The sequence below is a fragment of the Heterodontus francisci genome, chromosome 1, assembly GCF_036365525.1.
Source record: "Heterodontus francisci isolate sHetFra1 chromosome 1, sHetFra1.hap1, whole genome shotgun sequence".
Taxonomy (NCBI): Eukaryota; Metazoa; Chordata; class Chondrichthyes; order Heterodontiformes; family Heterodontidae; genus Heterodontus; species Heterodontus francisci.
The window spans coordinates 218,875,556-218,890,360 of NC_090371.1; the positions used below are offsets into that span (position 1 = coordinate 218,875,556).

Sequence of the window (14,805 nt, forward strand, 5' to 3'; positions counted from 1 at the left end):
AGAGCTGCAAAGGGCATCTGCTTTCTTTGCTGATCACTGTGCACTGCACGACTACACACCAATAGGGGCTAGGCCTGGCATGATGAGGAGAGACATCAACAGGTTTCCTTCCCGGACTATGAGGACGCTGAGGACCTCCAACAGGAAAGGTGCATGGGAGGGCAGAGGGCACCCGGGCTCCACTTTCTGGGTGAGCAACGAGCTAGGGATGCACGGCAGTGGCTTATCAGACAAAGGATCGCCACTCCATAGGAACCGCCAAAGGCTCTGCACCCTCGCTCACCTGCTGTGCAGCAGTGCACACCTGCAACATCTTTGTCTGGACCATTAGAGGCAGCAGCAGACTGAGCCATTGTCCATGTTAGTACATCCGTGGAGATGCACACGAGTAATGCTGGCATGGCAATGGTGTTATTGCATACACTGGCAGTTCAGAAAGGCCAATGACAAAAAGTGGTAAATGCTGGCACACATCATTCACACAGAAAAAAGGACACATATGTTGGTGAAGAACATTTCGCGAAATACGCATTGCAGTGACATCTGTGCATTCCCATTTTTGTCAGTGTGTTTTCTTTAAACGCTTGCGAGTGCCCCTTCTCGGTGCAACCTCAGCACCAGCAGCCTGACTGGAGGAAGTCTGCTGATCTGATTGCCCTTTGGATGTGGATGACTTCGGCGCACCTGGAGGGCCCCGGCTAGCTGGGGGAATCCTGTGTCATCGCAGAACTCTCCTCAGCTGTCGTGTCTGCTGGAGCTTGACTCACAGGCAGAGGGGTGGAGGGACCAGGGTCCACATTAGAATCACCTTGAGGGGAGACCCCAGATATGGTGCGCTGGCCCCTCCATCTCAGGGTTCAAATGAACCCCTCTGCTCTCCCGGGAAGGACCGTGGCAGGGACATTCTCCATGCCCCTGGTCCCTCTCTCGCCTTGCCACTGATTTGAGGATCTGATGGCCTCGACGAGGAATTGCAGGTTAGCGCAGATTAATGGATTCTGGCTCACTGAGGGCCGCCGTGGATGACGCCAGGCGCTCATATGCCTGGGACATGGCAGCTGTCATGCCCTGAATGGACTGCCCCGCCATCTGCTCAAGGCTGCGCGCAGCCTGTGGCATCTCCGCCTGCTGTTATCAGTACTTCTGCAACACCTCCAGCATGCCCTGTGCTGCTAACAGCAGAAGGTCATCTGTAGCCTGGGGCTCAGCATCGGTCTGGCCACTCACTGCACTCCGACTGTCTGGGGCCTCTGCTGTCTCAGCCTCAGTCAGCTGCTCGGGCGTGTGTGCAGTGCTCTCACCAGCTTGTGACCCAGTCTCTAAAGGCTGAACGGATACCGACAGAGGTGACTGTATCTGCACTGGTGGAAGTTGTGTTAGTGTCATGGGATGCTGTTAGGATGTCTCTTCCTCCAGAATGTGGGAGGTCATCTGTTGCAGCCGGGGTCGGCTCTGAGTGTTCACCTGGGAGACACAATGGTAAGAACACACTGTCAGTCTTGATGTAGCATATTTCACAAATACACAGCATTGAATCACAGAACCGAAATTCCATATTGATCATCGTTCATATCAATGGAAAGTATGTTCAGCATGGACCCCAACGTCTACTTCACCAAATGAGCGTGTCAACTCAGCTGCTGATAACTCCAGGGCCTCCTGCTTAGCGTCTATAAGCCGGTGTGGGTAGCCTCCCTCAAATTGTGGGCCCTCCTCACCTTGAGGAGCAAGGAGGCAGATATTACAGATGGTATTTCAATAGCCCGACACATGTCAAAAGATGGGTGCTGGCCACAAGGATGGGGATGCTCGCTGCGCACTACTGAGTGAGCCACTCATGTAGGCGCCATTCTCTGAGCAGCAGACAACGGTAAGTTCTGTCATATATTTCTCCATTCATGTCACATCTTTACTCCCTGCCCATCCTCCCTTTCTTCAGCATGGCAGTGGCACACATGTGCCACACTGTGCAGGTACACCCAGTTTCAATGGAGCCCTGATGTGAATTACTCTTGCGGTTCGCAGCAGGTCATTCATCCTTTTACAGCACTGCACCCAGTCACAGCAGATGGCCTCACAGCTACTGATCTCCTCTGCCACCTCCAGCCAGGCTGCCTTGGTCAGGCAGGGGGGGCCTCTTCCTGCTATCGCTGAAGAGGACCTCCCACCGTGCCCACATAGCCTGGAGGAGAGCGGTCAGGGAGGCACCACTGAACTGTGGGGCCACCCTGGAACGACCGTCTGTTGCCATGAATGTAAGCTTATGGTTCCCTTTCAAGATTCCCTCTGTGCTGACCAACAAGCTTCACCCTTCACTCCTGTATAAGTGAAGGTATTTAAATAGGGCCCCAGTATAAGACTATCAGGGTATCTGGCGCCGGAATACCGCTCCATCCACATTATTTCGGGGGGGTGCCACGTCACAATTAGTATAATGAGCCACTGCACTAAATATAGCGGGCGTTCAGCGACTGGCAATCCGCATGGGCACACCGCCATCTTCAAAGCTCAGCCCATCATCTCCCAAGTTACTGCCAATAAAACTGACACCAAGACAAAGGCTGCTCTTTAACTTCTTAATTTCTACTAATTGGAAATTGCTAACCGTTACAAGAGCAGTTCTCAGTTGGAAGAAATTTGCAATATTGGAGACTACTGAGTAGTTCCTTGTGCATATTTTTGAGACATGAGTGCACCACGAGGTAGCCCTGTCTCTCCCCACCACTACTGCTTGCATCACGCATGAAATATTGTCCATACATAAAGTATATAATACATTAAAATTTAGAAACAGGAGTCATCATTTTTTCAGTTTATTCACACAATACCATGATAAAGAAATGCACAGTTTAAAGATTTACATTATTTCATTCTTCATTACATGACAGAAATAAGGTGCACAGTTCCAAAAAAAAATTCACATGTGAAAGCACTGTTCTTCCAAATTTACATCTCCTTGACATCTGGTTTACTTCAGTAGCAAAACTGGTTCCGACTTGAGTTGTTCACTTTGAGACTGCTTGCCCTTTCTTCTGTTTAGTAGAACTCATTGGGCAGCACAGTGGTGCAGTGGTTAGCACCGCAGCCTCACAGCTCCAACGACCCGGGTTTAGTTCTGGGTACTGCCTGTGTGGAGTTTGCAAGTTCTCCCTGTGACTGTGTGGGTTTTTGCCGGGTGCTCCGGTTTCCTCCCACAGCCAAAGACTTGCAGGTTGATAGGTAAATTGGCCATTATGAATTGCCCCTAGTATCGGTAGGTAGTAGGGGAATTGAGGGAAGGTGGGGATGTGGTAGGAATATGGGATTAATGTGGGATTAGTATAAATGGGTGGTTGATGGTGGGCCGAAGGGCCTGTTTCAGTGCTGTATCTCTAAATAAATAAAATAAACATTGGATTATGACATGTTTAGCACAACACATTGGAACATAACAAGGACAAATAATGCTTGCAACATCTAAGTGATAAGTCTACAACAATGCTTATTACTTGAACATTTCAGGCATTATTTATCCTTATTATTGCCCCCAAACAGAAAACAGCCAGCAATGTCACTGCTGTCATCAATGTATCAGCAAACAGTCTACCAGAGAAAGTGGAATTAGCCCTGTGCAATTCATCAGTCATGGAAGCTAAATAAGAATGAATTAAATCGTGAATTCCATATTTATTAAATAAATACATGCAAGTGTCAGTTGCATCTGTGGTACGGATAGAAACATGAAAGGATATAATATTCTGAATGCATCATTTCATTCTCATTTTGTTAAATATTTTTAGTTTTTAATAATTGTATATTTATTGTGGCTTGCTCCAATCAATTCATTATTTCACTCTGTACAATACTTCAAAACCAAGCAACAGAAAGTTTTGAGTGTGAAATTTACAATCTTAATACTCCTTTGGACAGGCTTTCGAGGTGCTGCATCCCATTGTGACTGGTTTTAATAAAAAATAACAATTCTGAATGGCTGCTTAAACCTGGCAACCCAGAAAGCTATAACTATTGTTTTTCTTTTAAACTCAATTACTTGCAGTTATTCAAAATAAATCATACCTTCGACTGAAACTATTTTTCCGATTCACAGACATTTAACTGAAGAGGGGTGAAGTCATCAGCGATTGCATAACATAGATGAAATAAAAACATCAGCAATAAATCATTTCCCGATTCTTATTCTCTTTGAAACAAGTAAAAGACAAAAGAGCGACATTTCATTTTTATCATAATTCTATCACATACAAGTGAGGTAATGATACATTTCAATGTGCTTTCTATCAACACTGTGGATTTCTGCACGAACAAAAACATGTTTTCCTGAATTATTTTTGATATAGTACTCCTTTTAAAGGTTATTATTTAGTGAGTACATTACAAGCAACACACATAACACTTCAACAGCATATAAAACATTACTTAGACTGCTTATTCAAAATATTTTTCAAGTAATTAATTCTAGTGGGGGCTTTAATTTACAAAATTTTATTTAAGAGCATGGTTGAGGCCATTGTATTTGATGGCGAATTAGGGACGGGGATATATTATTAACTACTGTCTGAATTTGTGGCTTCCCTTCAGTGTATCAAGGCTTGGGATGTGGAACATAGATTGATTGTCTGCATTTGTGATTCCTCTTTGGTTCAGACAGTGTGAAATTAAAAATATGCTTAAAAAAATGTTTGTGGCAACATCAGAAGCTTAAGTAAAATTGGGTCACTGAGCTATTTGGTAAAGTCCACAAAATACAAGAATATATTGTGTAGATGAAGTTTACTTTGAATGTCAATAAATATCTATGAGCTTGAATCAGCAGATGAAAATTCTGCTTTCCTACATCAACCCTTTTTCAGAACACAGATATGACGAGCAAATGTTTTCATTGGTTGCAAATGAATAACAGCACAAAATAATATAAACAGACAATTGTTCTTTTCTGTTTACATTCACTACGCTACTGAGCAGAAACTTTTACTTAATTTCTTATTGAGATTTCAATGAGCAAGAGGTAAGATAGTGAGCTTTTTTTCAACAATAGCTTTAGAATAGAACATCAGGGAAGAAGTTGGAATGACTCAGGAGCAAACATCGATCACAGTGCCACATAGAATTTAGTGACCTGATGTAAGCTGTACTATTGGCTGACAAACTTATTCAATTTGTGTCTGGGGTGCCAAACCCCAATATTGCCCTCTGTCGGTATTATTTGACCCAAATGCATTTGACCAAGGATTGTAAACTAGATTTGATACCATTGTTCAAGAATCCATACAGTACAGGATTCAAGCAACAGGACAGCAATCCCAGCAGGTGACAGATGCAATACACCAGCTTGAAGTGCCTGTTAGAAATCAGATTGGCATTGAAGTCAGTTAAAAGGTGAAAAATATGCAGAGGCATCCAGCTGACAGTAAAAGCAACAATTACCATGGTCAGTTTGTAGAAAACATTGCGTGATCTTTTCCTCATCCTGGTGATAGATTTTGGTGTCACTGGAACATTATGTGAATGGGTATGCTCTTCAGGTTCCATAGTTTTCACTTCAAAACACACAGGTACACCTGGTAGAAAGGAAGTGGGTAGAGGTTGTGTACTCTCTGAACCATGGGTTACTAAGAGATCATTGTGAGTCTGGCCATTCTTGTGCACTTTGGCCATGGCAGGCATGACACTGGCACACTTCTTGCTGTATCTCTTCTTGTGTTTTCTCAGAAAGGAATAGCTCCATCCTTGCATCTTTGAGTGCTGCGTTTGCAACTGTTTGTTAGCTGGCTGGTGTATAGTTAAATTTATCATTTCATTCTCCTCAGATCTGCTTTGGCTGCTGGGCACTGTGGCACTTATCTTCCTGCAAACACTAGCATGGCTGATTGTTAAGCAAACTATTGGCAAAATATACTGGATGAATAGTAAGGACAATGTGTAGGCAATTCGATAAGAATCAGATGGCCATGACTCGATGCATAAGTATTTATTTTTTAATGACTCTAAGTGAACAGTTTCACTTAGGTCTATGATTTTATGAAAGATGGGTAATGGTGAGCAAATAGTAAAACCAATAATCCATACAGTTCCCATTACTAAATATCCTGTATTTATGGTAAAATGGTTGGATAATGGATTGTTTATCATATGATACCTAACCATGGCAATTGACATCAGCATGAGTATAGAAACCATGACAGACACACACTGAACAAATGGTACTATATAGCACATGATCTCCCCAAAGATCCATTGGTCTAGAAGAACATAAGTCAGTGTAAATGGTGAACAAAGCAACAGAATTAAAATGTCAGATAAGGCTAAATTTCCAATGAGAAAGTTAATCATTGATTTCTGTTTTAGGTTTTTACACAGTGCAATTACAACAAAAATGTTGCCAAGAAGCCCCAGAACAGTAATAAATGTGTAGATTCCAACCAATAAATATTTTATATCATGTATACTTCCATTATAGTCATCCCAAGAAGGGAGACCTAGTCCATATGCAGTAGTGTTATTACCATTATCCAAAGTTATAGTGATATTACTATTATTTTTAGCTTCAAGATCCATTTTGGGCTGTTGAATTTATAAATATTCAGAAAAAATTTATTGTTTGTAAAATTGCATATGATGCATAATTAGGAAGAATCAGTTAAAATGCGAGATATGAAATATAATAATGTTCCATTGGAGAAAATGGAAAGTATACAAGCTTTAGACTGTCATTAGTCCTGTAACATGCTGTCAATGGCCAACAACACCAAAAGTATTAAATAGCACTCCAAAGGGCATGCAATGTTAAATACTACAGGTGCCCAATGAAGGTCAATATAGCACAAGTTCTAAGTAACATGAGTCAGTTGCAACCAAGTAATTTAATTTCAAAATGTTAAAAAGCTCATTCAAAAGTTAAATAACTTGTTTGAGGTTATAACGTTTGCACTGTTGCTTATGTCTCCATATTCTTGCAGTGTTTAGTGATCTCCCAAACTGACATGTGTGATGAAATCATGAAATGGCTTCTTGTCTCAAACGTAGTGAGTCTGCTGGAGTGGCAACAAATGCTGCTTACAGCTGTCGATCTGTAAGTCTTCAGGCACAATATTCTATGAACCATTCCAGCCTTTGAACCTTTTACAGCATTCCTAACACAGACTAAAAGAAAAGAAATCAGAGGAATTTAACAACATAATTAACGAATTATCATAATAATACTATTAGACTACAATAGACAAAATATATATTTTTAAGTATCCTGCTTACACCTCAACAGTAAATACTGGTGCTGAGAAAAGTAACAACATGCAAGCAAGACTCCCAAGCTGAAAAATATCAACTAATTCAACAGAAAACCCATCCAAAGCATTGATCAAAATTCCATCATTCTAATCTATTGTAGGGTGTTGCAGGATAAGTTTGTCTTTGGATAGTAAACTAGGAAAATTAACTTTTTTCTATTCCCTATAAATAATCCATCCTATCATATTAATGTTTGTTTTAGTTGAATCACATATTTTTTATAGAAAGGCAAATGTCCGTTGCATAGCAACAGCTAACTATGTTCAATAATTTGGGAACAAATAATCTTATTTTTCGCAGCCTGGTAGCTGTAGGACCAGAACACTGGATTATTTTATGGCATTGTTTTCAAAAGAGAGCAGGGAGTTCTCACAGTGTCAATATTACTCCCTCAAATAACATCACGAAAAATAAATTAATTAATCATGCACCACATTGCCATTTTTAATCGGACCTTGCTATGTGCAAAATGAATGCTACATTTGCCTGCATAATCATAGTCAATGTATGTAATTCATTTTATATGAAACTTGTTGAGACATTGCTAAGTGACTAGATGAGGCAGTATATAAATTTCAGTCTTTCTTTCACATTGGCTGCAGTAGACTTATATTATGGAGTTGAACTGGAAACCATGTCTGAATATTCAGAACATCTTTCTGCTGCTAGTGAAACCCCTCATTGTTGCTGAAAGGCATATTCACTAACAGCAGAGAGTAAAAGATGATTATGGTAGTAGTAAAATTTAATTTTTAATTCCTAGTTACACAACTGTGGGAGCACCTGTTTTACAGCAATTAAAAGTTGCATTACATATAGTTGTCTGAATTGCTCAGTGTTTATTGTGGTTTATGTAATTAGTGCTATATAGTTTGCAGATTTTTATATTAATAATTTAGCTGTGAAACATTTTTGCATTTTTTGAACCCAATGAACAGACATCATCTGGATAAATTTGTTAATTCTAGGTTCACTGAATAAGTTCCCTCATGAATGATAAGAGGTATGTCATCTGAGTATGTGAACAAGTCAAGCAACCACAAAACCATATTCCCCAGGTTGATTTTATTAAGTATATATGAAACTGTTCTGTTACTATTACACTTCTCCTGTATTACTCCTAATCAGTTATTCCATTCCAGCTGTTCTCGATTGATTAATATTTGGGAAATAAAATTTGTGAGAAACTCAAATAAATTGTTATTATCTACTCACAGAAAATGATTACCTTCCAGTGCAGTCTAAAGTTGCAGAGCCTATTAAAATGAATGGAGCCACCCAGGAACTCAAATGGCTTCTGCTACTCGGTGACATCACTGGACCAGTTTTGGCCAAAAAAGTGACCCAAAATGGCAGGTCTGGTGGCAAATGTAAGAGTTTTTCTTAAAATGTAACAGATATAAATGCACGTTTCATTTTTAATTTTAAAAAAATACATACTGGTGGAATATTATGAACAGAAAGTATTCTCCCCAGACTTTCTTCCCATTTTAATGATTCAACAAAAAATGTTATGCTTTGACCTGACATGGCTCATGCATGAAAACATCTCATCTGTAAGACTGCAATTCTGATAATGCAGCAATCCCTCAGTACTACAATGAAGTACCTGCTTATATTACATACTCAAGTCTGTAGTTGGGCTTGAATCCACAACCATCTAATTCAAACACAATAGTGCTACCCCTGAACCACTCAACTCAGTAGTAGCACTCTGAAAGTTGGGAGAATTAAGTAAGGTAAGATGGATTATGAAGAGAATTTCAGTGTGCTATGTTACGATGAATGAAGGTTTTGCCACTAATAGTCGAGCATAAAGAGGTAGGATACACAGTAGCCTAGATTCAGAATGGAGTGTTTGCAGTATGAGCTGAGAAGAGTAAAATGACCCAGCTCTCTAAGCCTATTGTGATAATGAAGGGCTTTTAACTGAGGTAACAGTCTAATGGTCTTCCTCTGACTATTTCCTAGAACCTCTATAATCACCTGTCATGTGAAGGGACCAAGACTGGACACAATATTTTAAGTGAAGCCTAACAGACGTTTTGTACAACAACACCATATACATTTTGTTTCATATTGGATTGTCATTACAATATATCCTAACACATTACTTGCTTTTGCTGTTATTTTCACAAGTTGTTTGCTCCTTTGATCTCTCCATGCCAAGCAGTGTTTGTGACAATGATTGTGGCCAACGGTCTCTGCCCTTATACGGTGCACTGGCACATGTACAAAGCCAGCATTAGCTCTAGCTCTGAATTTCCTATTTCAAAAATGCTGGCTTTCCACTTTCCTACAACAACATTGATGAGATCAGTAATTCAGTTGTGTGAGGGACTTCAGGCTCAAAGCTACATTCCAGGTACTGGTGTTCCAATGGCCATTGCTGGATGGATTACTGAGGTTTTAGACAAATTAAAAAGAAAATAGAATTCTTATGTTGTATAATTTATGAATTACAACATGGTCTTAGAATTTTGCAACACAGAAGGAGGCTATTAGGCCCAACGTTTCTATGCCAGCTTTTGAAAGAGCTATCCAATTAGTTGCCCTCCCCTGATTTTTTCCCATTGCCTTGCAATTTTTTTCCTTTTCAATATATATCCAATTCCCTTTTGCAATTTACTATTGAATCTGCTTCCACCACCTTTTCAAGCAATGAATTTCAGATCATAACAACTCACTGTGTAAAAAACAAATTTCCCCATCACTTGCTTGGTTCTTTGCCAATTCTCTTAAAACTGTGTTCTCTGGTTACTGACCCGGCTACCAGTGGAATTAATTTCTCTTAATTTACTCTGCAACCTTGGCTCACCTAATCCATGCCTTCTTCTGGAAAATTGGTTGTAACTGCTTCTATTGGCTGACTAAAGAGCAAATACAGAATTCGTAATTAAAATTCTGAATATTTTTCATGTTGATTACATTCTAGTGATGCCACAATAAAGCAAACTATCTCACAATATACTATACTTAAATGAAACTGCTTAATTTTACTGGGAGCCTCATATTTGTACGTGGCCTCTGACAGGTGCCCCATATTTGGCTGGAGGCCCTGGACCTGGGTATCGTAGACCCATGCGTTAAACCATCTCTGTTTACTATCCCAGTTTGAAATCCTATGATATAAATTGCAAAAGAATTATAATCTATGAAGCTGAGGCATAGAACAAATTATAGATAAGGGATATCTGGGATTAAGTATGGTCTTGAAATCAATATATATTATCTATTACTGCTTATTATAAGATATACAATGTTTTCATTTGATACGTGATCAACATTTGGTCCAGTATTTGTGTGGTAGACAGCTGTCTCTGTCAATGTGGACTTCACAGCGTTTCCATTCTTGATGATATATGTTTAACGTCATAGTGCAAGACAAATGATGTGACACAATTGGCAGCTTGATTAACAAGTTTATAGGAAATTAATGTGCAAATGTATGGCCAGCACATATTAAACAGCAATAAATAATTATTTGTGGAATACACATATAGGGCTCAATTTTAATAGCTCGCCACCGTTCAAGACGTTCGCCATGGAGCCGCTGCGATATTTCGCGTGGCAGCTCATTAGCATGGGGCGGGCAAGCGTCCACCCCCGATGACATACAGGGGGTGGCCGCTCTGTCCCTGGCAATGGCGTCCGGCACCTGCGCCATTTTTAAAGGCTTCAAGCCCTTCACTCGCATTTGAATTTTTAAAGGGAACAGACGTTGCACATTAAAGTTACATATTTAATAACATTTTCACTCCCCTCAGCCACACCCCCAAGGAGTAATCAATTTATTAATTGCCCATCCCCCCCCAATAAAACTTTCATTCAGATCCCAACCTTTCCCCTGACCTTCAATAACTTTAACCCTCAACCCTTTCCCACCATTCCCCCCACCAATCGAAAGAGTTTTTCCTGCCACCCACCCCCCGCCCTGAACATTTCACTCCTCCCCCTTCCCCACCAGTGTCACAGCTCTGTGGGAATATCAGCGTGGGACAACCGTCGGGACAAGGTCGATTATTTTGCATTTATTTTAATATGTAAATGAAGGCTCTGCCTCTGAGCAGCGAGGGGCTGCACTAAGGCCTCACTGCCACCGGCAATATGCGGTGGAGCCTTCCTGGCATCGGGGGTCGTGGCAGGCCTTTCCTGGAAGTGTTTTCGGGTGCCCCGCCAGGACCCCCGACCTCAGAGAGCTGGTAAAATTCAGCCCATAGTGAATTTAAACACAATGGATTTTGTTCATTGTCAAAAATATTTAAGGTCACAATTCACGTAACATGCAGTGGGATGAAATATTAATTTTAGTGAAAGTCTGAGCACACCAATAAGCTTTTGTATTCATGCAGCACTCGGGCTCATGTTTCACTATTATAATCCTATTTACCAAGCAGAGAATTAATATGTACAAGTTATCTTTGAGAGTAGTGTAAAATGCTGAATATCAGCATTCAAAAATGCAAAAGGATCTTGACAAACTCAATCAGTGGAGGAGAAATGGAAATGCAGTTTAATAGAAAGGAATGTAGGCTTTTGATATTTGACAGAAGGACAGTTGATGTGGAGTATGTGTTAAATGGAAGTGTCCTTGAAGTGTCAAAGCAGGACCAAGATCTTGAGGTATTACCCTACAACCACCTTTGTAAATTGCCTGTCTCTGTCCCTGCTTCAGCTTATTTACTGCTGAAACCCTCATCCATACCTTTGTTGCCTCTAGACACAACTATTCCAACGCACCCCTGATCGGCCTCCCATCTTCCATTCACCATAAACTTGAGGTTATCCAAAACTCTCCTAGCTGTATCCTAACTTGCACCAAGTTCCATTCATCCATCGCCCCTGTTCTCACTGACCTACATCGGTCTGGCAATGCCTTGATTATAAAATTCTCATCCCTGTTTTCAAATCCCTCCATGGCTTTGCTCCTCCCTTACTATGTAACCTCTTCCTACCCTACAACCCTCCATGAGGTCTGTGCTTCTTCAATTCTGGCTCTTCCCATCCCCAACTTTAATAGCTCCAATATTGACAGGCATGCCTTCAGCTGTTTGGGCCTTCAGCTCTGGAATTTCCTTCCTCAACCTCTCTGCTTTTCTACCTCTCTCCTTCTCTCTCTTTCTTTAAGTTGTTCATTAAAAAATACTTCTTTAACCAAATTTTTGGTTACCTATATGTGGCTTGGTGTCAAATTTTGTTTGATAACACTCCTGTGAAGCACCTGGGATGTTTTATTATGTTGAAGGCACTAGATAAATGTATGTTGTTATGTTGGACAGGTCACTAAAATGACTATTAAAAAATCAAACAGAATGTTGGGATGTATAGCAAGAAATATAACATATAAATCCAAGGAAGTCATTTGGAAACTGTATTTAGCCCTGGAGTACTGTGGGCAGTTTTACTCTCCCTATTTCAAAAAGGATATTTAGGTATTGGAGATGATACAAAGAATGGCTACACAGTAGATCCCAGAACTTAAGGGAATGATAAATGAAGAAAGTTTGATTACCATGGGTCTTTTCTCTCTTGAAAAGAGAAGAATAAGTGGTGATATAATATAAATGCTTACAATGATGAAAGGTTTGGGCATACTGGATCCAAGTAAACATTTTTGCCATGTACAGAATTTAAGCACAGAGGATCATATTTACAATTGAAGGACAATAAAATAGAAAATGCAGCAGGAACTTTTCCATTAAAAGGGTGGCAAATATATGGATCAGACTACTGGCACAAATGATTGGTCAAGAAGCCTTAATCGGTTTCAAGAGGAACAATACTAATTCTTGTCAATAAATCAGATTCAGGATTATTAGAAATACACCAAGCTAGAAGAGCTGATGGTCTTTTTCTGCTTGAAATAGTTACTTTTATGGACAGATGGTAAGGGGTGTGGGTGGTTCCCACTGTTCAGCTCCCAACTGACCACAATTGTGTTTTGTTTAAAATGATGACTTAGCCCCTGAGTGTTTTACTTGCCAAATAAACAGACAGTGACAGGTTTTCTTGTAGGTTTAAAACAGAAGAACAATATTCATTCCCTGAAATGTTTGCAACACCACTCACGTACGCATTCTCTCAAGAGAAGATAGGTAGAAGGTAAAGCATGATAGAAGGTGTGGTAGGTGTTCGTGGTTAACGGTAAACCTGTTGAATCTTCTAAGTAGAAGAGTCTCTTAAGATGCAGGCCTGGGTTGTTTGTAGCCTTGACTTGTTGAGGTGTTGTAGTGGTTAAGATTTCAGATGGAGGTGGTGGTCACTTTCAGTTCTCTGTTGCACCAAGTAGAATTCATAGCAGGGCTTCTTCTTGTTGTTTAGGCTGGGTCTTTCCACAGCCCCTGACTCAACTGCCTTCTGTGATGTCACTATGATCTCTCTCTCTCTCTCTCTCTCTCTCTCTCTCTCCAGAAGGTTACCTTTTAAGGTCAAAATCCATCAAATTCGTGTCTCTGTTAGTTGGCACATGGCTCTCTCCCCTGGTGTGACCATACAATGGACCAGGATGTGGAATCCATGGCCATCCATCAATATCTGGATGAGTATAATCCTGTTATGATATGACTACTTCACGTCTTCTTTGTTTCAGAAGAGCCAATTCTATTCAGAAATGTCTCTTGGTGGTTTCAAGATCTCTCTCTCTCTCTCTCTCTCTCTCTCTCTCTCCAGAAGGTTACCTTTTAAGGTCAAAATCCATCAAATTAGAGTCTTTGTTAGTTGGCACATGGCTCTCTCCCCTGGTGTGACCATACAATGGACCAGGATGTGGAATCCATGGCCATCCATCAATGTCTGGATGAGTATAATCCTGTTATGATAAGACTACTTCACACTTTCTTTGTTTCAGAAGAGCCAATTCAATTCTGAAATGTCTCTTAATGGTTTCAGGATGGATGTAATCGACACCTCTCAGTCTGGAACGTATCCTTTTGTCCTTTTGAGACAGTGAGACAGTTTGAATATAGAGGCCAAGTCAGCTGACCTTCAGTGGCCATCTTGCAACACATTGACCACATTTTAAAGGAAAAGTCAATTCCGAAGATTCCCCATTGAATAAAGTTCATGTCGTAAAAGTAGGAATATATGTCTTTACTGGTCATGACATTACTATGGTACCATCGACCTTTATTGTAGAATACAGTGTATAGATTGAACTGGTGCAATAATGTTGAACTCATGACTTTTCTTCCAGCCAGAAAAATGTCAAAAGATCCCTTTGAACCGGTGCAAAAGTCATATCCACTACATGGGATTTAATGCAAACAAGAGCCACTCTGTTATGATACGTCAACAGAAACTGGTGCCTTTTGTCACAAAGCATTGCTCTGTCTGTAGATCAACTGATTTCTTCTAATTGTACTTTCTCTAAGTTTATTTCCTCTTGGAGCACTCAAATGTACTATTAATAAGTATTCATTTAACTCTATTATACTGTGCTAGGGTAATTTGGCTCAGTGTACTTTCTGTACAGATGGATGCATTACAATGAATAAACATCTGGAATAATGCAGCTGAGTCACT

At 40.4% G+C, this 14,805-nt stretch overlaps 1 protein-coding gene across 1 annotated transcript; it reads right to left on the reverse strand.

The window, feature by feature from the left end:
- Positions 1-5,199: 5,199 nt before the first annotated feature.
- On the reverse strand, positions 5,200-6,555 carry LOC137355759 (neuropeptide Y receptor type 5-like). Its single transcript, XM_068021295.1, has one exon. The coding sequence runs from the start codon at positions 6,553-6,555 to the stop codon at positions 5,200-5,202; it is 1,356 nt and encodes a 451-aa protein (XP_067877396.1).
- Positions 6,556-14,805: the final 8,250 nt, after the last annotated feature.